This window comes from Strix aluco, chromosome 16 (assembly GCF_031877795.1).
Source record: "Strix aluco isolate bStrAlu1 chromosome 16, bStrAlu1.hap1, whole genome shotgun sequence".
In the NCBI taxonomy this organism is placed as follows: Eukaryota; Metazoa; Chordata; class Aves; order Strigiformes; family Strigidae; genus Strix; species Strix aluco.
In genome coordinates this window covers 19,110,774-19,135,725 of record NC_133946.1, presented here as the reverse complement: position 1 = coordinate 19,135,725, position 24,952 = coordinate 19,110,774, and the positions used below count along the sequence as shown (strand labels likewise).

The 24,952-nt window shown below is 46.9% G+C and overlaps 1 protein-coding gene across 1 annotated transcript in view; it reads right to left on the bottom strand.

The window, feature by feature from the left end:
- Positions 1-11,062: 11,062 nt before the first annotated feature.
- Positions 11,063-24,952, bottom strand: part of MUC6 (mucin 6, oligomeric mucus/gel-forming) — a 32,112-nt gene continuing 18,222 nt past the window's right edge. The window contains exons 17-29 of the mRNA XM_074841881.1: positions 24,024-24,076; positions 23,809-23,918; positions 22,893-23,044; positions 22,029-22,170; positions 21,450-21,560; positions 18,614-18,799; positions 17,934-18,173; positions 16,857-17,013; positions 15,967-16,110; positions 15,459-15,521; positions 14,413-14,460; positions 12,469-12,642; positions 11,063-11,364 (exon numbers count right to left, since the gene is read on the bottom strand). Of these exons, the coding sequence (XP_074697982.1) occupies positions 11,063-11,364; positions 12,469-12,642; positions 14,413-14,460; positions 15,459-15,521; positions 15,967-16,110; positions 16,857-17,013; positions 17,934-18,173; positions 18,614-18,799; positions 21,450-21,560; positions 22,029-22,170; positions 22,893-23,044; positions 23,809-23,918; positions 24,024-24,076 (1,882 nt within the window). The remainder of the gene's footprint in view (positions 11,365-12,468; positions 12,643-14,412; positions 14,461-15,458; positions 15,522-15,966; positions 16,111-16,856; positions 17,014-17,933; positions 18,174-18,613; positions 18,800-21,449; positions 21,561-22,028; positions 22,171-22,892; positions 23,045-23,808; positions 23,919-24,023; positions 24,077-24,952) is intronic.

The following is a 24,952-nucleotide window of genomic DNA, read 5'->3' as shown; positions in this document are numbered from 1 at the left end:
CTGGGAAGGAAGGGCAGGAGAGAAGGAAGGGAGGAAGGCAGAAAGGAAGGAAGGAATAGTAAGAGCTGGTAAGAGCAGGCAGAAGCAGGAGGAAGGGCAGGAGGGAGCCGTACCAGGGTGTGAGGAGCTCATCCATGTTGAGGACACAGTTGAGGAGGGAGAAGCAGCAGGTGAAGGCAGGGGGCTGGTTTTGGCTGTGGAGGGTGCGGAAGACTGTGTTGCAGGCAACTCTTTTGGAGCACCGGTTCTCGTGGAAGAAGGCTTGGGCGTTAGGGTTGTAGGCGTAGGCTTGGGGCTGGAGGTTGGTGCCGCTGTGGAGGAGAGTGTGGAAGTGGCGGGAGATGGCAGGCGGGTGCTGAGCGGGCTGCTGTGGGCGGGCGAAGAGCTGGGGCTTGGAGAGGTCCTTGTGAGAGGGACTTCTGTGCTGGTGGCGGGGCTGGCCTCCCTGGAGACAGAGGTCTTGGAGGTGCTGGTGGCGGAGGTGGCGGCGCTGGTCTTCTGCGTGGTCAGAGGCGGCGCAATGTGTGGCACGGTTGTCTCTTTGTGGGTGAAGGCTGCCGGAGGAAAGCACAGGTTGACTGAGGGTGTCAGGCCAAGCGGGGAAGGCAAAGGAGGTGGGCAGAAGCCCTGGGCTAGGGCCTTGGTCAAAAGAAACAGCCGTGTATCGCACTGAGTCTCACTGAGCACGAGAGAGAGGATTGGGCTCCTGACTGCTTCCCTAAGCCTCCCCGTCCTGCCGAGACGCCGTCGGGGCCACTGTGTGTGGCAGTGGGCGGTGGGGTGGCCCTGGCTGGACACTAAGCCACCAAACAGCCACTCGCTGGCCTGCCCTCACCTCAGCAGGAAGGGGGAGAGAACCAGCAGTGCAAAAGCCAAGAAAACCCGACATGTCCAGAGACAGAGGGCTTCCAGAGTGAAGAAACGCAAGGGAAAACAAGCCAAAACCCAGCCATGAGACGCAAAGGGAGTCCCTCCCCACCTCCCATGGGTGTATGGTTCTGGGAAGGAAGGGCAGGAGAGAAGGAAGGGAGGAAGGCAGAAAGGAAGGAAGGAATAGTAAGAGCTGGTAAGAGCAGGCAGAAGCAGGAGGAAGGGCAGGAGGGAGCCGTACCAGGGTGTGAGGAGCTCATCCATGTTGAGGACACAGTTGAGGAGGGAGAAGCAGCGGGTGAAGGCAGGGGGCTGGTTTTGGCTGTGGAGGGTGCGGAAGACTGTGTTGCAGGCAACTCTTTTGGAGCACCGGTTCTCGTGGAAGAAGGCTTGGGCGTTAGGGTTGTAGGCGTAGGCTTGGGGCTGGAGGTTGGTGCCGCTGTGGAGGAGAGTGTGGAAGTGGTGGGAGATGGCAGGCGGGTGCTGAGCGGGCTGCTGTGGGCGGGCGGAGAGCTGCGTCTTGGAGACGTCCTTGTGAGAGGGACTTCTGTGCTGGTGGCAGGGCTGGCCTCTCTGGAGACAGAGGTCTTGGAGGTGCTGGTGGCGGAGGTGGCGGCGCTGGTCTTCTGCGTGGTCAGAGGTGGCGCAATGTGTGGCACGGTTGTCTCTTTGTGGGTGAAGGCTGTCGTAGGAAAGCACAGGTTGACTGAGGGTGTCAGGCCAAGCGGGGAAGGCAAAGGAGGTGGGCAGAAGCCCTGGGCTAGGGCCTTGGTCAAAAGAAACAGCCGTGTATCGCACTGAGTCTCACTGAGCAAGAGAGAGAGGATTGGGCTCCTGACTGCTTCCCTAAGCCTCCCCGTCCTGCCGAGACGCCGTCGGGGCCACTGTGTGTGGCAGTGGGCGGTGGGGTGGCCCTGGCTGGACACTAAGCCACCAAACAGCCACTCGCTGGCCTGCCCTCACCTCAGCAGGAAGGGGGAGAGAACCAGCAGTGCAAAAGCCAAGAAAAGCCGACATGTCCAGAGACAGAGGGCTTCCAGAGTGAAGAAACGCAAGGGAAAACAAGCCAAAACCCAGCCATGAGACGCAAAGGGAGTCCCTCCCCACCTCCCATGGGTGTATGGTTCTGGGAAGGAAGGGCAGGAGAGAAGGAAGGGAGGAAGGCAGAAAGGAAGGAAGGAATAGTAAGAGCTGGTAAGAGCAGGCAGAAGCAGGAGGAAGGGCAGGAGGGAGCCGTACCAGGGTGTGAGGAGCTCATCCATGTTGAGGACACAGTTGAGGAGGGAGAAGCAGCAGGTGAAGGCAGGGGGCTGGTTTTGGCTGTGGAGGGTGCGGAAGACTGTGTTGCAGGCAACTCTTTTGGAGCACCGGTTCTCGTGGAAGAAGGCTTGGGCGTTAGGGTTGTAGGCGTAGGCTTGGGGCTGGAGGTTGGTGCCGCTGTGGAGAAGAGTGTGGAAGTGGCGGGAGATGGCAGGCGGGTGCTGAGCGGGCTGCTGTGGGCGGGCGGAGAGCTGGGGCTTGGAGACGTCCTTGTGAGAGGGACTTCTGTGCTGGTGGCGGGGCTGGCCTCTCTGGAGACAGAGGTCTTGGAGGTGCTGGTGGTGGAGGTGGCGGCGCTGGTCTTCTGCGTGGTCAGAGGCGGCGCAATGTGTGGCACGGTTGTCTCTTTGTGGGTGAAGGCTGCCGGAGGAAAGCACAGGTTGACTGAGGGTGTCAGGCCAAGCGGGGAAGGCAAAGGAGGTGGGCAGAAGCCCTGGGCTAGGGCCTTGGTCAAAAGAAACAGCCGTGTATCGCACTGAGTCTCACTGAGCAAGAGAGAGAGGATTGGGCTCCTGACTGCTTCCCTAAGCCTCCCCGTCCTGCCGAGACGCCGTCGGGGCCATTGTGTGTGGCAGTGGGCAGTGGGGTGGCCCTGGCTGGACACTAAGCCACCAAACAGCCACTCGCTGGCCTGCCCTCACCTCAGCAGGAAGGGGGAGAGAACCAGCAGTGCAAAAGCCAAGAAAACCCGACATGTCCAGAGACAGAGGGCTTCCAGAGTGAAGAAACGCAAGGGAAAACAAGCCAAAACCCAGCCATGAGACGCAAAGGGAGTCCCTCCCCACCTGCCATGGGTGTATGGTTCTGGGAAGGAAGGGCAGGAGAGAAGGAAGGGAGGAAGGCAGAAAGGAAGGAAGGAATAGTAAGAGCTGGTAAGAGCAGGCAGAAGCAGGAGGAAGGGCAGGAGGGAGCCGTACCAGGGTGTGAGGAGCTCATCCATGTTGAGGACACAGTTGAGGAGGGAGAAGCAGCAGGTGAAGGCAGGGGGCTGGTTTTGGCTGTGGAGGGTGCGGAAGACTGTGTTGCAGGCAACTCTTTTGGAGCACCGGTTCTCGTGGAAGAAGGCTTGGGCGTTAGGGTTGTAGGCGTAGGCTTGGGGCTGGAGGTTGGTGCCGCTGTGGAGAAGAGTGTGGAAGTGGCGGGAGATGGCAGGCGGGTGCTGAGCGGGCTGCTGTGGGCGGGCGGAGAGCTGGGGCTTGGAGACGTCCTTGTGAGAGGGACTTCTGTGCTGGTGGCGGGGCTGGCCTCCCTGGAGACAGAGGTCTTGGAGGTTCTGGTGGTGGAGGTGGCGGCGCTGGTCTTCTGCGTGGTCAGAGGCGGCGCAATGTGTGGCACGGTTGTCTCTTTGTGGGTGAAGGCTGCCGGAGGAAAGCACAGGTTGACTGAGGGTGTCAGGCCAAGCGGGGAAGGCAAAGGAGGTGGGCAGAAGCCCTGGGCTAGGGCCTTGGTCAAAAGAAACAGCCGTGTATTGCACTGAGTCTCACTGAGCAAGAGAGAGAGGATTGGGCTCCTGACTGCTTCCCTAAGCCTCCCCGTCCTGCCGAGACGCCGTCGGGGCCATTGTGTGTGGCAGTGGGCAGTGGGGTGGCCCTGGCTGGACACTAAGCCACCAAACAGCCACTCGCTGGCCTGCCCTCACCTCAGCAGGAAGGGGGAGAGAACCAGCAGTGCAAAAGCCAAGAAAAGCCGACATGTCCAGAGACAGAGGGCTTCCAGAGTGAAGAAACGCAAGGGAAAACAAGCCAAAACCCAGCCATGAGATGCAAAGGGAGTCCCTCCCCACCTCCCATGGGTGTATGGTTCTGGGAAGGAAGGGCAGGAGAGAAGGAAGGGAGGAAGGCAGAAAGGAAGGAAGGAATAGTAAGAGCTGGTAAGAGCAGGCAGAAGCAGGAGGAAGGGCAGGAGGGAGCCGTACCAGGGTGTGAGGAGCTCATCCATGTTGAGGACACAGTTGAGGAGGGAGAAGCAGCAGGTGAAGGCAGGGGGCTGGTTTTGGCTGTGGAGGGTGCGGAAGACTGTGTTGCAGGCAACTCTTTTGGAGCACCGGTTCTCGTGGAAGAAGGCTTGGGCGTTAGGGTTGTAGGCGTAGGCTTGGGGCTGGAGGTTGGTGCCGCTGTGGAGGAGAGTGTGGAAGTGGCGGGAGATGGCAGGCGGGTGCTGAGCGGGCTGCTGTGGGCGGGCGGAGAGCTGGGGCTTGGAGACGTCCTTGTGAGAGGGACTTCTGTGCTGGTGGCGGGGCTGGCCTCTCTGGAGACAGAGGTCTTGGAGGTGCTGGTGGCGGAGGTGGCGGCGCTGGTCTTCTGCGTGGTCAGAGGCGGCGCAATGTGTGGCACGGTTGTCTCTTTGTGGGTGAAGGCTGCCGGAGGAAAGCACAGGTTGACTGAGGGTGTCAGGCCAAGCGGGGAAGGCAAAGGAGGTGGGCAGAAGCCCTGGGCTAGGGCCTTGGTCAAAAGAAACAGCCGTGTATCGCACTGAGTCTCACTGAGCACGAGAGAGAGGATTGGGCTCCTGACTGCTTCCCTAAGCCTCCCCGTCCTGCCGAGACGCCGTCGGGGCCAATGTGTGTGGCAGTGGGCGGTGGGGTGGCCCTGGCTGGACACTAAGCCACCAAACAGCCACTCGCTGGCCTGCCCTCACCTCAGCAGGAAGGGGGAGAGAACCAGCAGTGCAAAAGCCAAGAAAACCCGACATGTCCAGAGACAGAGGGCTTCCAGAGTGAAGAAACGCAAGGGAAAACAAGCCAAAACCCAGCCATGAGACGCAAAGGGAGTCCCTCCCCACCTCCCATGGGTGTATGGTTCTGGGAAGGAAGGGCAGGAGAGAAGGAAGGGAGGAAGGCAGAAAGGAAGGAAGGAATAGTAAGAGCTGGTAAGAGCAGGCAGAAGCAGGAGGAAGGGCAGGAGGGAGCCGTACCAGGGTGTGAGGAGCTCATCCATGTTGAGGACACAGTTGAGGAGGGAGAAGCAGCAGGTGAAGGCAGGGGGCTGGTTTTGGCTGTGGAGGGTGCGGAAGACTGTGTTGCAGGCAACTCTTTTGGAGCACCGGTTCTCGTGGAAGAAGGCTTGGGCGTTAGGGTTGTAGGCGTAGGCTTGGGGCTGGAGGTTGGTGCCGCTGTGGAGAAGAGTGTGGAAGTGGCGGGAGATGGCAGGCGGGTGCTGAGCGGGCTGCTGTGGGCGGGCGGAGAGCTGGGGCTTGGAGACGTCCTTGTGAGAGGGACTTCTGTGCTGGTGGCGGGGCTGGCCTCCCTGGAGACAGAGGTCTTGGAGGTTCTGGTGGTGGAGGTGGCGGCGCTGGTCTTCTGCGTGGTCAGAGGCGGCGCAATGTGTGGCACGGTTGTCTCTTTGTGGGTGAAGGCTGCCGGAGGAAAGCACAGGTTGACTGAGGGTGTCAGGCCAAGCGGGGAAGGCAAAGGAGGTGGGCAGAAGCCCTGGGCTAGGGCCTTGGTCAAAAGAAACAGCCGTGTATTGCACTGAGTCTCACTGAGCAAGAGAGAGAGGATTGGGCTCCTGACTGCTTCCCTAAGCCTCCCCGTCCTGCCGAGACGCCGTCGGGGCCATTGTGTGTGGCAGTGGGCAGTGGGGTGGCCCTGGCTGGACACTAAGCCACCAAACAGCCACTCGCTGGCCTGCCCTCACCTCAGCAGGAAGGGGGAGAGAACCAGCAGCGCAAAAGCCAAGAAAAGCCGACATGTCCAGAGACAGAGGGCTTCCAGAGTGAAGAAACGCAAGGGAAAACAAGCCAAAACCCAGCCATGAGACGCAAAGGGAGTCCCTCCCCACCTGCCATGGGTGTATGGTTCTGGGAAGGAAGGGCAGGAGAGAAGGAAGGGAGGAAGGCAGAAAGGAAGGAAGGAATAGTAAGAGCTGGTAAGAGCAGGCAGAAGCAGGAGGAAGGGCAGGAGGGAGCCGTACCAGGGTGTGAGGAGCTCATCCATGTTGAGGACACAGTTGAGGAGGGAGAAGCAGCAGGTGAAGGCAGGGGGCTGGTTTTGGCTGTGGAGGGTGCGGAAGACTGTGTTGCAGGCAACTCTTTTGGAGCACCGGTTCTCGTGGAAGAAGGCTTGGGCGTTAGGGTTGTAGGCGTAGGCTTGGGGCTGGAGGTTGGTGCCGCTGTGGAGGAGAGTGTGGAAGTGGCGGGAGATGGCAGGCGGGTGCTGAGCGGGCTGCTGTGGGCGGGCGGAGAGCTGGGGCTTGGAGACGTCCTTGTGAGAGGGACTTCTGTGCTGGTGGCGGGGCTGGCCTCTCTGGAGACAGAGGTCTTGGAGGTGCTGGTGGCGGAGGTGGCGGCGCTGGTCTTCTGCGTGGTCAGAGGCGGCGCAATGTGTGGCACGGTTGTCTCTTTGTGGGTGAAGGCTGCCGGAGGAAAGCACAGGTTGACTGAGGGTGTCAGGCCAAGCGGGGAAGGCAAAGGAGGTGGGCAGAAGCCCTGGGCTAGGGCCTTGGTCAAAAGAAACAGCCGTGTATCGCACTGAGTCTCACTGAGCACGAGAGAGAGGATTGGGCTCCTGACTGCTTCCCTAAGCCTCCCCGTCCTGCCGAGACGCCGTCGGGGCCACTGTGTGTGGCAGTGGGCGGTGGGGTGGCCCTGGCTGGACACTAAGCCACCAAACAGCCACTCGCTGGCCTGCCCTCACCTCAGCAGGAAGGGGGAGAGAACCAGCAGCGCAAAGGCCAAGAAAACCCGACATGTCCAGAGACAGAGGGCTTCCAGAGTGAAGAAACGCAAGGGAAAACAAGCCAAAACCCAGCCATGAGACGCAAAGGGAGTCCCTCCCCACCTCCCATGGGTGTATGGTTCTGGGAAGGAAGGGCAGGAGAGAAGGAAGGGAGGAAGGCAGAAAGGAAGGAAGGAATAGTAAGAGCTGGTAAGAGCAGGCAGAAGCAGGAGGAAGGGCAGGAGGGAGCCGTACCAGGGTGTGAGGAGCTCATCCATGTTGAGGACACAGTTGAGGAGGGAGAAGCAGCAGGTGAAGGCAGGGGGCTGGTTTTGGCTGTGGAGGGTGCGGAAGACTGTGTTGCAGGCAACTCTTTTGGAGCACCGGTTCTCGTGGAAGAAGGCTTGGGCGTTAGGGTTGTAGGCGTAGGCTTGGGGCTGGAGGTTGGTGCCGCTGTGGAGGAGAGTGTGGAAGTGGCGGGAGATGGCAGGCGGGTGCTGAGCGGGCTGCTGTGGGCGGGCGGAGAGCTGGGGCTTGGAGAGGTCCTTGTGAGAGGGACTTCTGTGCTGGTGGCGGGGCTGGCCTCTCTGGAGACAGAGGTCTTGGAGGTGCTGGTGGCGGAGGTGGCGGCGCTGGTCTTCTGCGTGGTCAGAGGTGGCGCAATGTGTGGCACGGTTGTCTCTTTGTGGGTGAAGGCTGCCGGAGGAAAGCACAGGTTGACTGAGGGTGTCAGGCCAAGCGGGGAAGGCAAAGGAGGTGGGCAGAAGCCCTGGGCTAGGGCCTTGGTCAAAAGAAACAGCCGTGTATCGCACTGAGTCTCACTGAGCAAGAGAGAGAGGATTGGGCTCCTGACTGCTTCCCTAAGCCTCCCCGTCCTGCCGAGACGCCGTCGGGGCCATTGTGTGTGGCAGTGGGCAGTGGGGTGGCCCTGGCTGGACACTAAGCCACCAAACAGCCACTCGCTGGCCTGCCCTCACCTCAGCAGGAAGGGGGAGAGAACCAGCAGTGCAAAAGCCAAGAAAACCCGACATGTCCAGAGACAGAGGGCTTCCAGAGTGAAGAAACGCAAGGGAAAACAAGCCAAAACCCAGCCATGAGACGCAAAGGGAGTCCCTCCCCACCTCCCATGGGTGTATGGTTCTGGGAAGGAAGGGCAGGAGAGAAGGAAGGGAGGAAGGCAGAAAGGAAGGAAGGAATAGTAAGAGCTGGTAAGAGCAGGCAGAAGCAGGAGGAAGGGCAGGAGGGAGCCGTACCAGGGTGTGAGGAGCTCATCCATGTTGAGGACACAGTTGAGGAGGGAGAAGCAGCAGGTGAAGGCAGGGGGCTGGTTTTGGCTGTGGAGGGTGCAGAAGACTGTGTTGCAGGCAACTCTTTTGGAGCACCGGTTCTCGTGGAAGAAGGCTTGGGCGTTAGGGTTGTAGGCGTAGGCTTGGGGCTGGAGGTTGGTGCCGCTGTGGAGGAGAGTGTGGAAGTGGCGGGAGATGGCAGGCGGGTGCTGAGCGGGCTGCTGTGGGCGGGCGAAGAGCTGGGGCTTGGAGACGTCCTTGTGAGAGGGACTTCTGTGCTGGTGGCGGGGCTGGCCTCCCTGGAGACAGAGGTCTTGGAGGTGCTGGTGGCGGAGGTGGCGGCGCTGGTCTTCTGCGTGGTCAGAGGCGGTGCAATGTGTGGCACGGTTGTCTCTTTGTGGGTGAAGGCTGTCGGAGGAAAGTACATGTCATTTTAAGCTTATGAGTTATTTTGGGTCCCTATCTGTTGGTAGCAGTTTTGGGGTATAAATTGAGTACTAGTGTATGGGTAAGGAATGGAGAATTGGCTCCCTCTAATCTGTTGTGTTTTAAAGATGAGTGAATGGGGCCTTGACCAGCAACTTATCCCATCCTGTCCTGCCTTTTTGGGGAATTTTAGACTAGTGATGGTTTTGAAAGATGTCCTCTAGCAATTGTTCTCTGTCTCCTTCCTCCTGCAGGTCTTGAGTGGCAATCTACTTTCATGTTCAGTTTCTTTGGTTGACAGGCAGTTTACAATTTATTTTCTGTAGATTCTGCTGGAAAGGATCCACGGGAGAGCTGAGTCTACTGAAGCGACAGGCATTGCCCATGGATGGCTCTTAACTCCCTCCTGACCAGAGCACTCACCTGTTACTACTTTACTAGTTGGAGTCTTAGCTCTGGTTGGCTCCCTTGCTACAAAGAAAGGGATGAGAGAAAAGAATGGTTGAGTCTTGGGAAGGATTCTAGTCGAAGCACGTTTCAGCATCTCCTCAAAGGAAGTTGTCCTGTTCAACACCAAGACAACCCAGGCCTGCGGAGCCTGATGGGTCTAAATGGGAGAATATTAGCCTGGATTTGAGTGTACACCTTCTTTCCCACCCTCCCCTGGTGACTCTTTTACACCCAGGGTCAGCATTGGCCAATGAGGTGGTATTTATTGACCCACACTTGTCATAGCTGTTCTAGGGTCTGGGCATCCTTTTGATGGGGAGCATGCCTTGTGTTCTGTCTCTCACCCAAAACTGTCCTGAGGTGTAAATGGGAGACGAGATTCCAGTTTTGCTGCCTTCTATTCCCCCCCACCGTGCGTTCTCAGGACAAAACTGTAAGGGGAGGGAATGTGTTAGCTTGTCTCTGATTGCTAGTTTTAGGGCAGGATCTCACAGATGTCTGTACCCTGGTAAAGGCCTGTGCCCTAGAGCCAAGCCCCTGAAGTGGCAAGGGAGGAGGTTGCAGTCAGGGTCATATGTGGACCAGTCCCACACTGCCTGGCTCTCAGGTGTTCCATGCCAAGAGCAGTGGGAATTGAGAATGAATACTAAAACTGAAGCCTGTGTGAGACATACGGCTTAGGAGAGAATGGTGGAAGCTGGAAGGAGCAAGCAGAGCAGCAGGAAGGGCAGGAGGGAGCCTTACCAGGATGTGATGGTCTCAACCATGTTGAGGGCACAGTTGAGGAGGGGGAAGAAACAGATAAGGCTGAGGTGGCAGGTGAAGAGCTGGGGCTTGGAGTTATCCTTGTCAGTGGGACTTCTGGGCTGCTGGCAGGACTGGCCTCTCTCGGGACAGAAGTGCTGCTGGCAGATGTGGCAGAGGTGGTCTGCGTGATAAGATGCTGTGGCTTTGTTGGTCTGCTGTGGGTGACAACTACAGAGATAAAAGGAGAGGTTGATTGAGGGTGGCAGGGCAAGAGGGGAAAGCAAAGGAAGTGGGCAATTCCCAGGCAGAATGCCCAGGCTATGGGTGGAGGTAAGAAAGGCAGGACCAGACCACACTGAGTCTTACTGGGCAAGAACGAGAAATGGGCCAGTGGATCCCCCCCCAAAATATGGGTCAACAACTGGGCCTGATGGGTGCCCTCTGACAATTCAGCACTTCCTGCCTCTTCCTGGGGGAAGAAGAGCCTCTCTGGATGTGCATGTCTGCCCTCCAAGGTGTTCCAGACCGGGCAAGAACATAATCTAGAAAAACTGGGGTAAGTGAAGTAGAATCTTAGGCCAAGGACATCTCTCAGCTCCCTCTTACTCACCTACTGGGAGGTGGTGCAGAGTGGTTGCTTGGGTTCCCTCACTCTCTGTAAAGTAAGGAAGAATGGCTATTAGTAATGGTTGGGAACTGGTAAGATTCCTAGTTAAAGTGGGTTATGATACTTCCTCAGAGGAAGCTGCAGTTGCTGGCACAAGAAGACCCAGATGTGTGCACCCCAACAGTACTTTGTGGGAGATGCATGGATTGGGAGAGAGTGTACACCTGCCCTCCCACTACAGGAGACTTCCCCCTGCACACTGAGCCAGTCTCTGCTGTCAGAGCTAACCTAGCAATTCATGTCATACAGCCTCAGAGGAGACTGTCCTTGTTGGCATATGGAGTACCTGACATCCCAAAGTCCTATTTTTAATACTTATTTTTGGGAGAATTTGTTACAGTGTCTAGGGGGAACACATTCTGACATCTGTGAGTTTTCAAGAACTTGCTTTGAAGCATAGAGAGATTTTTGATCAATTTGGAGGAAGTGTAGAGAATGGCCTTGAAGAGAAATGTTAGGTTTAAGATGATATTTGGATGTCAGATTCTTGCTCCATTGGCAAGACACATAAATTCCCATTTTCATCACACTTCTTCAGTTATCCATGTCCTTTCCTATCTATATGCAATGTTAAGACAACTAGTAAGAATACCTGTTTTTTTAATAAGGAATACATTGACATGTGTCTTGTGAGTGATAGCCTCACCTGCCAGATATCAAAAAGTGATATTTACCTACTGTTGTTAGTTTAGGCTTGCTGAAAGTTGTGATCTGAGATGTGGTTTCAGTAGGTGTTGAAGTGGCTGTTGTTTCCTTTTTGATAGTGGTCTTGAAGGGTGGTGTGGCGAACCTTACTTGTTCTGTCTCTGTTGATGCAGTGGTTGATGAGACAACAGGTGTAGGCTTTGGTGGAGTGGTCATGGTTCTTTTTGTTGAGGTAGTTATGGAAGGAGTAGTGATGGTTGTAGTCATATTTGGTGTGGTAAAAATTGTTGTTGTATGTTCTTTTGGAGTAAAGGTAAATAATGTAATGTGAGTAATCAACTGAATAATTAAAAATAGATAAATTATGAAGAAGCTACCCATATTCCAGAGACCCAGTTTTCATCCTTGTTCTTTTTCTGTGTTATTTTTTACATTCATGTTCTCATAAGCTTGCCAAATCTTTCTCTACTGGTATTTGTTTTCTGTTATCTCATATTTTTGTTCTCATTTTCTGTATTTTTCCTGTATTAGATTATTTTTTATATGCTTTTTTAAAGAAGTTATCTTTGTTGTCATTCATTGGCTAAAGTCTGTATGAGCTTCGCCCAAATGACAGTTTCATTGTCTATTCTTATCAGCCACAGTTTCAGCTTTCCACAATTTGTATTACAAAGATAATAATATCGTACTATAGGACTTTCCTTGTCCCAGTGCACAAATCATCTGTTACAATGGCAGCCTTTGAAGTTGTGTTTTGACTCCTGTGGGACCTCTTTTTAAATCTGCTTTCCCTGATAGCCTGGTTCCAGGATGGCTTATTAGTTGAGTGCATGTTGGTGGGAAGCAACATGTTATTATGAGTGTCCACAGTCCATAGAATCAGAAAATAATTTATGTTGGAGGAGTCATCCTCCTGAGAGCAGTACTCTAGAATCCTAGACAAAGCTGCTGCACCGGTACCTGTGTGATTCTGCTTTGGGGCCTGCTTATATTATTCAGAGTTAATAGGTTGGGTGATCCTTGACTATTACTGCATAACAGAACTGGTTGTGGAAAAGAGGCTGAAACTGAGCTAACAAATCCAACTGCAGCTGAGCTGGCTCACTGCTTACAGAACTTCTAATGTGCTTCTCAGATGAGTCACACAAGTGATTTTTGGTTGAATTTTTAAGCTAGTGTCTATGTGCTTTCTCTTTCCACACACTTTCAATCTACTTCTGAACATTTTTGGTTTACAGACTCCTCCTGGAAGCCTGCTTTGCTTACTTCATGGATTCTTATGCTTGGATGTTGAGACAGCATGCAATGCTTTCCTAGTGGAGTGATATCTCATCTGTTTATAGAGTTATATTTAGAATATTATTTACTCTAATTTATTTTAGACAGTAACACTAAAAACCTACCAGTTATTGACTTTATTGTGACAAGAGGTGATGCTGGTGAAGTTCTTGGAACTGTGATTTTTGAGGTGATTGTTGGATTTGTAGTCTCAGTAGCTACAGAAGAAGAAATACTAGGTACTGTTGGTAGGGTACTTGTGGTAGAGCTTCTTGTTACTTCAGGCTGCACAGTTGTTACTAAGAGAAAAAAAAATTAAAGATTAGAAATAGCTCCTGATAATCCATTTATAATATACCTGTATAAATTGAAAATTATTTTTGAAGTAAAATCACTGTCTTAACAGCTATTAGTAGTAACTACTATTGAAAACCATTAGCTTTTAGATGAAACATTTGAGATAAGCTTTCTATCTATTCCTTTGCTTTTATGTGCAGTAAATATATTAAACAGGAATTCTTGCAGAAACTTTATACATTTTTTTTCATTACCTTAAAGTGAATTTGGCATAAATACTTGTGCATAGCAGTAGAGATGGAATAATGTTTTATTATTCACACAGCTGAGAGTGTAATGTTTTCCCAATACCATTTGTCTTCAGGGAAATTAATGGAATTTCTAAAAAACTTAAAGTCAGTATATATAGATTCCTTTCTGGATCAGGCTATAGAGTTTTGGTATGCTCATTCATACATTTCCATGAAGACCTTAAATTGTCAAAGTGTTATATGGCCAGTCACCACCAAGAACTGTGATGAAATTTTTGTGGGATTTTGTACATAGTAGAAATATAGAATGGTTTGGTTTGGAAGGCACCTTTAAAGGTCATCTAGTCCATCTGCCTCTGCAACAAGCAGGGACATCTTCAACTAGATCAGGTTGCTCAAAGCCCCCTCCAACCTGACCTTGAATGTTTCCAGGCATGGGTCATCTACCACCTCTCTGGGCAACCTCTGTCAGTGTTTCACTACACTCACCGTAAAAAATTTCTTCTTTATATCTAGTCTGAATCTACCCTCTTTTAGGGGTAAAACCATCACCTCTCATCCTATCGCTACAGTCCCTGTTAAAAAGTCTGTCCCCATCTTTCTTACAAGCCCCCTTCAAGTACTGGAAGGCCGCTATAAGGTCTCCCCAGAGCCTTCTCTTCTCCAGGCTGAACACCTCCAACTCCCCCAGCCTGTCCTCATAGGAGAGGTGTTCCGTCCCTCTGATCATCTTCGTGGCCTCCTCTGGACCCGCTCCAACAGGTCCATGTCTACTCTACTGAGGACTCCAGCGCTGGACACAGCACTGCAGGTGGGATCTCACGAGAGTGCGGTAGAGCAGGAGAATCCCCTCCCTCAACCTGCTGCCCGCACTTCTTTTGATGCAGCCCAGGAGGCAGTTGGCTTTCTGGGCTGTGAGCACACATTGCTGGCTCATGTCCAGGTTTTCATCCGCCATTACGCCCAAGTCGTTCTCCCCAGGGCTGCTCTTAATCCCTTCATCCCCCACCCTGTATTGATACCAGGAGTTGCCCGGACCCATGTTCAGGACCTTGCACTTGGCCTTGTTGAACCCCACAAGGTTCACACGGGCCCACTTCTTGAGCTTGTCCAGGTCCCTCTGGATGACATCCCATCCCTCAGGTGTGTCACCGCACCACTCAGCTGGGTGTCATCTGCAAACTTGCTGAGGGTGCGCTTGATCCCACTGTCCATCAGAGACCAGACAGAAGTCCTTATTCACTAACAGAGATATTTCATTATGATATCTGGAAGTGCCTATGTATACCCAGGAAACACTGTTCTCTCAGTATTTGTTTTTCTTAAGATGTCTAACAAATATTTCTGGGAAAAATTTTGTGATAACTATGATACCAAGTTATTTTTCATCTTTGCATCTTACACATTTGAAACTGGTGACGCTACTATATCATGCAAAAAAGGATACTGCTTACCTCATAAACACATATCAGGACATATCTCAGTGTGTAAGTACTAGTTTGGTCAACTATATAAACTAACCTGTTGAAGGTGAAGATGTTTCTGGTGTGGTACTAGTGCTTTCATGTCCTGTTGTGTAAAGGTAGAATAGGTTAAGTGTGTGAATGAAAGCATATTAAAATATTTCAAATAAGACAAATTTCAGATTGGATTCAAAGGATTGTATTAATTAGTGAGATATTCCTGAAAATGCTTAATATTATATATTTCAGTGGTAAACGTCACATCAAAGGACTTAAACTATGACAAAGAAATGAATACATCTCATAATAATAATGAACATGAGTAAGTTTTTGCTACCTTTCTTATTATTTTTAAGCTTAAGGGCACCTCACTTTTCAGGGATAATGGAAACATGTTTTCTGTATGTAAATGAGATCACTAGCTGAGATCACAGTTACACAAGTTAGAATTCTGTAATATGAAAAAAATTGTCCTTGAATGTTTTTATGTCTGCATGAAAATCCAAAATGTGCAGCTAGAGTCTATCCAAAACGTTATTTAATAAGATAGATTTTCATAGAAGTAAACCATATGGTACAAAACCTGAAGTTAAAATAACATTTTAAAAAAGCCCTCTAAAAAGATATTTTCTAAGTAATTCTATTAGCTAGGTCTGAGCCTCTTCTATATATTCTATTTTTTTTATGAAAGCTGTTGAATGTATCTGAGACCCACAGCTCTGCTGGGGCAGCCCCTCACGCAGATCAGAACACCAATAGACTTTCAGAAAGACCCACATTTTGAAAAGTACTCACGTTTACAATGAATGTAAATTTTCATGTTGCTAACTCCAATCAGTCGGGGTCATCCAGCTTCTGTATTATAGCATTCCCTACCCTAATCCCTTTTTTATTTAGTTCTTTTCATTCCTTTATTTGTCAGTTGAAGTTTTATATACTGGTAGTACAGTAATGGGGTTACTTTGAAGGAAAGTTATGTTTGGATGAACACTCATTAATTAAGAGGTACTAGGAAAAATACCTTCTTTGAGAATACACAAATGTTTTAGTATTGTTTTCCAATTACTGTAGAGAAAGAAAATGAGTATATAGCTCACTGCTTACCACATGGCATGCATCCTCCCATCTCATGGTCAAAGTATTCATCGTGAGAGCAGTTGTAACAGCCTGAAGAAAGGGAAACAGTTTGTTTTTTAATTTCTCAGAGAAGAACATTTAATTTATACTATATATAATCTAATATCTTACATTTCTGTTATTAAAAAAATTGTATTGATTGCAGCATCATCTATTCAGGTAAGCATTTCCAATGTCATCCTCAGAAGAAGGGTCTGTCTATGTAGTAATTTTTTTTGGTTTCTCCAACTACATCTATTTGTCTAATAAAAATATTAACTCCTAACTGTTACCTAAGTACAGCATATTCTTTTGATCTGGTGAATTGATTATGTATTTAAAGCAGCAGTAGTAAGGTAAAGATCAGTACAACTGCTTCAAAGATAGCATCAGTTAGAATACCATTATTTAACTGTGGTATGACTGATCTAAAAACCACCATTTAAAATAATTACTATGTTACTGTTTCCTGGTTTACACTACTGTAGCTTATTACCTTCAATGTTGACATATTTGTAGTTTTGATTTGGACAATTACAAGGCCTGTAATGCCAGGTGCAGTTGTCGTTGTTGTAGTCATAGGAATAAGCAGCACCACTTCCTGTATTTGTATGAGAATTGTAATACTCACAATAGACAGCTAAAAAAAAGTAAAAGCAAGAGAGAGATCAGAATTTTTCAAATTAATGGCAAAGGACTAAAGTTTCAAAGGACTAAAGGGAGGACAAAAAAAATGTTTGAAAAAATTTTGTCGCTGAAGTTATTGGCTTCTGATGTACATTGAAATTTACACTCCAGTGAAGTCAGTTTCTTTTTCACAAGTGCACTACGCAGACATTTCCACAACTTTTAATGCCTAGAATAGTGAAATGTTGAAAAGAAACCATCAAAGATGACAACTCTAGCATTGATTTATAACACACTTTTTTCCTCCATATACAGTGTTCTGAAACACCTTGATATGTTTTTCCTGTTTTACAGTGTTCTAGCCAACACAGCTGTCTTTATTTCCTTGACATCCACACAGAAGCTGATTCCATCACAGCTAAAATGAAACATTTTTTTAAAAAATTTCATACTCTTTCTGCTGACAAACTGACAGTTCACTATACAGAGGAGACAGAGGAAAGAGTCTGCCTTTTATGACCACATTCTTTGCTCTCTCATTACTCCATGGTAAAAAGAGATATAATATTTTGATTAATTTAGCACAGATGAAAACGACAGACTTCAAAACCCATGTGACTGAAGTCAACTATTTCTCCATAAAGAAAATATAACTTACGAGGTGCTTATTAAGCAATTACCTATGTTGCCATATTAATATACTCACAATAACAATAATAATCTCTTAAACCTGTTTAAAGACAGCTTAAAGAAACTTACGACAGAACTCAGGGGTCCTCCAGTCAATGCAGATCCCTTTATCTAAGCATGCCATAGCATATACTGCAATGGCATCGCACATGCATTCACAGTCCCCTCCAATGTCACAACCACAAGAGTCTCGAACACAGGCCTCGTAATAGGGCATACGATTCACCTGCATTGGAAAATGAAGAAATGAATTTTCTAGGATTCTTTGTGCCTATTTGTTAAGAAGGTGTTTTTCCCTGGGCTAAACAATACATGTTCCATTAAGTGAGAGTGACTAGTATTTCCTCTGAACACTTACCAAAGGAATTACAATCCCATTTCATTCAAATCTTTTTAGCAAGAACGTAGTTGTCTCCACATCAACAATAGAAACTGATGATGTTTTGCTAGATACGTATTTCTAAATTCATACTAGTCCTGAACATATTATGTATAGTCAGCTAAAAAACCCCCAAACCCCCACATCCATTCAGGCACAAGTATCTAAGTTCGTCAGCTGTATACCCTTCAGAGATCTACATGAGCACTGCAGTGTTATCCTCATTTCTCACTTGTTTTCACCTCCTGAAAACAGTGATTTTCCTTCAGAAGGCCTGGTTCTGATGAACCTTGAGATATTCTTGTTTCTACAAAGTGGGCAACTTAAAACAAATAGAAGGGTTGATGATATCTTGCTCTTGGGCTGATCTGCATCTTCTAAGTAATGCTATTGATTTACTGTTGAGAATGAGGCTTTTCTTAAGTTTGGTTTTCTAACAAAGGTTAAATGGTTTCGAAAGAGTAAACAGTGCATTGATCAGTATCAGGCACCATCAACAGACTGACTAATTTCTGATAGTTAAGTCTTCATTCTTTTTTCACTTTGATATTCTTAACTAATCACTTAATGTCATACTTAGCTTTTGTGCTTAAAGAAGGGCTGGTGAAGTACAAATAAGAAAGGATGAAGATTAACATAAATGAGAGCCATAAAACATTTTTTATATGTTTTATTAAAACATTTCGGGGAAGAGAAAATCAAGTGTGAGCATTTTGGAAGAATACAGATTATGCCTATAAAAAAAAGAAGGCCAAATCAATTCTTACCTTACTGTGACAGGCAGAAAAGACTTGGCTGTTGATGATGGCACATGTCTTTTCTGCCCATGCTTTACGATAAGGGTTCTTGCTACAGGGGTCCACTACAAAGTAGACATCCCCACAGAGAGGATTCTCTTTCCAAGAATTGACAAATTCCAATTCATTTGATGCCACATACTTGCTTCGAGTTTCAAAATCATCTTTCATATTGCCATTATAGTTCCCACACAAACCACATATAGTTTCCTAGATTAAATGAAAGCAGCAATGTCAGTTCAGCAAGTAACAATTACTCACCTTCCCTTTTGATTAATGACAGTTTCGTGTGCTTTAGTAGTGAATGTGATCTACAAATACTCTCTCACACATTCTTAGCATTTTGTGCATGAGGTTCTGTTCATCAGTGGATGAATGTGTTTCTCCTCTAAACAGTGAACTGATGTTTTAGAGATCAAATTCGACCATGCAGTTGTATAAAATACAAGCACTTAGCTGAATGCAGTAGGGTAATCACTTAAAAATCAGCCTCTAAGGAAAATCTCTGCTGTTTTGAAGATAATGATGGATGAATTGCTAGTAGCATCTCTGAAAACCTTTGCCATCATAGAGAGTCAAGGCAACCATCATCAAATGTGCAGTTCAATCGAATTAAAGGACAGTTTACTGAGGAAGTTATTCTGCAATACCTGTGTTTCTCTAGAGATCTTGATGAAGAAGTTCATGTGCTTGTTCCAGATGAGGGTCATGTTGTATTTTCCTGGGATAATGATATCAAACATCAGGTGAAGGGCATTCTTTTTCACATGATATCGTACTCCAGGATTTTTCCCAGAAATAGCGAAGGTTTCATCTCGCAGTACGAATGTCAAATTCTAGAAAAAAATTTAGCTGGATGTTATAACTTGTCAAGCTTCAGTATTTTCCTTACTCTGTGTCACATTGCTGAAGATCAGATGCTGTGCTATTACAGACTGTCTTGACATTCCCACTTATTTTTGAAAAGTCATGGCAGTCAGGTAAAGTCACTGGAAAAAGGAAAATACTGCAGGCATTTTTAAAAAGGGGAGAAAGGAGGATCCTGGGAACTGCCAACCTGTCAGCCTCACCTCTGTACCTGGGAAGACCATGGAATAGATCTGCCTAGAAGCTGTGTTAAGGCACATGGAGGACAGGGACGTGATTTGAGACAACCAGCCTGGCTGCACCAAGGGCAAGTCTTGCCTGACCAACCTAGCAGCCTTCTACAATGGAGTGACTACATCAGTAGACAAGGGAAGAGCTATGGATGTCATCTATCTGGAGTTCTGTAAGGCCTTTGACACAATCCCCACACAATCTTCTCTCTAAATTGGAAAAGATATGGATTTGATGGATGGATTATTTGGTAGATAAGGAATTGGCTGGATGGTTGCATTCAGAGAGTAGTGGTTGACAGCTCAAAGTATGGATGGAGATCAGTCACTAGTGGTGTCCCTCAGGGATCTGTACTGGCACCAGTGGTTTAATATCTTCATAGGTAACATAGACAGTGGGATCGAGCGCACCCTCAGCAAGTTTGCAGATGACACCAGGCTGAGTGGTGCGGTTGACACACCTGAGGGATGGGATGTCATCCAGAGGGACCTGGACAAGCTCAAGAAGTGGGCCCGTGTGAACCTTGTGGGGTTCAACAAGGCCAAGTGCAAGGTCCTGAACATGGGTCCGGGCAACTCCTGGTATCAATACAGGCTGGGGGATGAAGGGATTGAGAGCAGCCCTGGGGAGAATGACTTGGGGGTACTGGTGGATGAAAACCTGGACATGAGCTGGCAATGTGTGCTCACAGCCCAGAAAGCCAACTGCCTCCTGGGCTGCATCAAAAGAAGTGTGGGCAGCAGGTCGAGGGAGGGGATTCTCCTGCTCTACTCCACTCTCGTGAGATCCCACCTGCAGTGCTGTGTCCAGCGCTGGAGTCCTCAGTAGAGTAAAGACATGGACCTGTTGGAGCAGGTCCAGAGGAGGCCACGAAGATGATCAGAGGGATGGAGTACCTCTCCTATGAGGACAGGCTGGGGGAGTTGGGGGTGTTTAGTCTCCAGAAGAGAAGGCTCCGGGGAGACCTTATAGGGGCCTTTCAATACTTGAAGGGGGCTTATAAGAAAGATGGGGACAGACTTTTTAACAGGGACTGTAGCGATAGGACGAGAGGTGATGGTTTTACCCCTAAAAGAGGGTAGATTCAGACTAGATATAAAGAAGAAATTTTTTACGGTGAGTGTAATGAAACACTGACAGAGGTTGCCCAGAGAGGTGGTAGATGCCCCCTCCCTGGAAACATTCAAGGTCAGGTTGGAGGGGGCTTTGAGCAACCTGATCTAGTTGAAGATGTCCCTGCTCATTGCAGGGGGGTTGGACTAGATGAGCTTTAAAGGTCTCTTCCAACCCAAGCCATTCTATAATTCTTTTCTATTCTATGATTCTACTTTACAGGCTTTTTTACCCCCTTGGAATTATTTTGTATGCATATGCAAATTTTCATGGGAAACAAAAATATCTGTCATTGTTCCACCCTCATTTTTAGGTGTGCTAACATTTTGACTGCATTTGGTGGAAATAATATCATCATCTACATGCAGCCAGCAGAGTAGAGGAAGTATGTTTCCAGGTATTCCTAAGAATAATCAAGTTAGAGAAAATAGCTCTCTGTGTTGAGGTATTTTACTATTTCCCACTTTCATGTGGACTCTTACAACTTTACTCCGGTCATGCTGTAGTGTTTCAGTGTCTAGATAATCAACAAAAAGGTTTGTCTGGAGCATGCATTTATGAAACTGGATCCTGAGCAAACAAACTTTTTCACCAGAGCACTGACCGGCTGAAACTGCCAGTATTTAGTCAGTAATGTGGCAAATGTGTACTGCTCTTAGTGACTGTTCCTTGGGTTAAAATATCATCCATCCATATTCTTCTCTCTGTCAGATAATGAAGGACTGACTGTAAGATGATCTGATACTACTGAGCATTACTGTCCCATAGAACTGAGAACAGTAAAACTTAACCAGTCTGGAACCTGCCACACAGCAGTGGAAATGAGGATAACTGCTTATTGCTGTAGTTTCACTGATATATCTCAGGTAAGATCTGGATATATTTTGAATTGCAGATATTATCTGGACTTAGAGAAAATTCGAGAGCTTTCGTTCATCATCCATGATGAGAATTCCTCAATTTTATACTACTGTTTTCCTGAGTTTGGTAGAGTGGGGAAATCACTATCTTTTGACTGAGCAATTCACTGCTGAGTCAGTAAAGTTCAAAATTTTTTGGCTTCTGTGTAGGCAAGAAGTTCAGGGAATGAAACATTGACATGAGAATTGAAAAAAAACCTGATGGCAATTCCTACTAAAACTGAAGCTCTAGGTTTAGCGCATAAATTCACTTGCAAAACATTACTTCAAAGACACAGCTAAAGCTTCCAAAAGGGAAGCAAACATGGGCTTAAAATAGCTATTCAGCTGGATAACAGCAGAATGAACATCTTACCCCAAGGTAAATGCTGATGGATCTGGAGCATGTAACCCCTGATTTCCCACAGATGACATTCTCAGTAACAATTTTGAAAGACGAAAAAGGTCTATTAACACTGCAGCCATCCTAAAAAAACCAAAACAAATCACAAAAAGCACAAAACCCCAATAGAGTCTGTGTCTGGAGTCTTCCAACTCAAAACATAAAAGCATAAAAAAGTAAAGAAAGCTTAAACATGTCATGACTTTGTGCCTTTTTGGGAGGTCATGACCTCTGATTTGGTAGTCAAACTGATATCACTTCTCTAAAGGATGTAGTTGGCTGGTACAGAATACATATCAATGACTACTTAAACATGTTACTAAATCTAAAATTGGATGTAACTGTGTGAAAAAAAAGTGTTTTGAGAAGTGAAGTCTTTTCATCTTAAGTATTGAAATAAACAGAAAATATAAAAACACATTAAGCATTTATAAAGATTGAAAGTGCTCTATTAGTTGTAGATGCATCCAAGGATATTTTCATTAGCCATTTAAATCAAGCTATTTCTTCATGTGAAGAGACTGCCAAAATAAGCAGTAAAAGGCAGATTACCATAGCTAATATGTATTCACAGTTGCCGTCAAACACAAAACGCTGTCCATCAAAAGTGGTGATGTGGCCTTCTCCATACAGATTACATGTTGAGGAACACTTTGATTTCTGAACACATTTCCATTTGCCTTTAGTGCAGGTGCTGGGAGTGAGAAGAGAAACCATACTGATATTTCAAAGAAATGTCACCTTAACCTGTTTCTTTTTCTATACATACACTTTTATAGATAAGATGTTCATTTAATTGACTTGGGTACACGGTGACCAAGTCACAATTAAAATAAGAACCATAACTAAAAGTTATGGACTGACTAGAAAATTGATTCATGATAAAGAAGAAATCTTAAGTAATTTTTCCTTTCTTTTTTCAAGAAAGAAAGAATATAAAACTAATTTATTTTTGCTCTTAATGAGAACAGATGTCACTGTTTTGTGTAGTTTGGGGGGTGGTGGTTTTTTAATACTAGGTTAGTTACTGGAAAGAGAATAAAGTAATTTGAGAATGCTGCTGAAGAGATGGAAGGAATCTTTTGGGGGGTTGCTTTTATCTACAATTATGTTTTCATCTTTATTTAGGTGGAGCTGTTAACCCTTGACCTTATGTAGTTTCCAGTTACAGGCCCTACTGGATGCCCTTATGCCTGGATATGTCAGAAATTATCCCTGAAGCCAATACCATGACTCTTTTATCTGTACATATATACTGTCAAAATGTTAAGCTTCTCTTTATCACCTCTGTGCTTTGTATTCCTTCTGTTCAGCTGTTGCTGTTTCCTACTCTCCTGCCAACTAAATGCTTTTGTTACATAGTTGTACAGTTTAGTGAAACAGAGCTTCCACAATAGAAAACCGTGTGATTCTTACCAGATCTCACATTCTGTTTGGATCTGTTCACCTTTTCCGTAAGCAAGACCACCATATTCACATGGACACTCCTCAGCTGGAACACACCTGCCATCGAGGTTTTCATAGAGCCCATCAGCACAGACACAGCCTGATTCACATTTAGTGGGTATCTGGTAAAGATCAACAGATTGCAAAATGAGAAGAACGTGAGATGCATTTTATCTTTTATCTGAATGGTGTCAAGAGTCAACCTGTACTAAGTTCTAGTTTAGACTTGGTTTCAGTTTTGTGATATTTCCCTGTACTAATATCTAGTCAATTGAACTAGTTTCGCTGAAGTTGTAAGATATACCTGTTGTGTGAGATATTAAACATCAGGAAAAATTATCTTTCGTTGCTACCAATCTTTCAGACAGAGTACAACAGAAGTTTCTTTATATCAAGGAAGCCTATTACAATTCTTCCAATTAGTCTGTTTCCTTAATATAAACACATAAGCAAACCCTGTCAGGACAGACCAGAAGTCCACTTAGCCTAGGTCTCCTGTATCCTGGGACCATCAACAACAGATGGGGAAGAATAGAAGACAAAGCATAAACCACATGTTCTGTCATTTTCCAGCGACATGTAGCTTATGGAGTACCTGAGCCAGAAGCGATAGCCATGTAGTTAAGAATTCTTAATGGATTTTTATTCTAGACATTTAATAGAATTTAATTCATTAATTCATGCAGTTTAATTACTTTAATCACTTCCTGAATATATGTAAATTTTTTGTGCCCACAGTCTGTGGAAGGAAATCTGTTTAGCTGTATCACGTTAGAACAAATATCTCCTTTCATTTCACTAGAAGGAACATAGCCAAGTTCTAAGTAACAACTAGAACATTCTTCTTCTCTCAGGAGGATAAATATTCCAGAGCTATGAAACTCACACATTCAATTCCAGTAGCCAGCATCTGACAGGTAGGGGCACATGCAGCTCCATACTTGTTTTCTAAACTGTCAGAACATGACACATACTTCTTAGGAGCTTTGCAGCTTTCTAGGAAAAAGGAAGAAAAACAAACATCAGAGAAATTGTGAGGTAGCAATTTTACAACATAAAGGAAAAGAATATGTTTCTAAGTAAACCACATCAGACCCATACCTGCAGGATTTTGAGGTTTGCCTGTGCAACTTAGCCTCCCATTAACGCAGTAGCTAAGGGGGAAAAAAAAAATCAATGAAATTCTCTCCTAAGAAAGAACTTTTAATTTTTTGCGAAATGGCTTCATGTTTCTCATCATTGTAAATGTTTCATTTATGTTACTAGCCCCTCCCCATCCTTCAAAATGGAATGTGAGTCAACTTGTCTCTAGTTTTTTAGCATAGAATAACATCAGTTTTGGAAGTGAATAGTAGGCCATTCACTATTATGATTACCTACCAAATAATTCCTGAGGTTTGTAGAGGTTTGTATATAGCTGTCCAGATGCTGTTGACAAAACCTCCTACTAGAAATCAGATCTCACCTGTTATTTTCTAATTTTTTCCTTAATATTTCCAAGCTTAAGGTAAGTCAAATGCTTTTTGCCCATTTAAAAATATTTGTATTTTAGGAAAGGGAAAAAAAGATGTCTTAAAAAATAAACCTTTGCTATTAAAAGTAAAGGAAATCATACTGGTTTTGGCTGGAATGGAGTTAATTTTCTTCTTAGCAGCTGGATGGTGCTATGTTTTCGATTTGTGACCAAAACAGTGTTGATAAACCGACGTTGTTTTAGCTACTGGTGGACAGTGTCAAGGCCTTCTCTTCTTCTCATGCTGTCCCGCCAATGAGGAGGCTGGGAGTGCACAAGCTGGGAGGGGACGCAGCCAGGACAGCTGACCCAAACTGACCAAAGAGATATTTCATACTATACAACAGCAATAAAAGCTCAGGTGAAGAAGGAGGAAGGAGGGATATTCAGAGTTATGGTGCTTGTCTTCCCAAGTAACCATTGTGCATGCCAAATTCATGCTTTCCAGGAAATGTCTAAACATCTGCCTGCTGATGGGTAGTAGTGAATTAATTCCTTACTTAGCTTTGATTGTGCA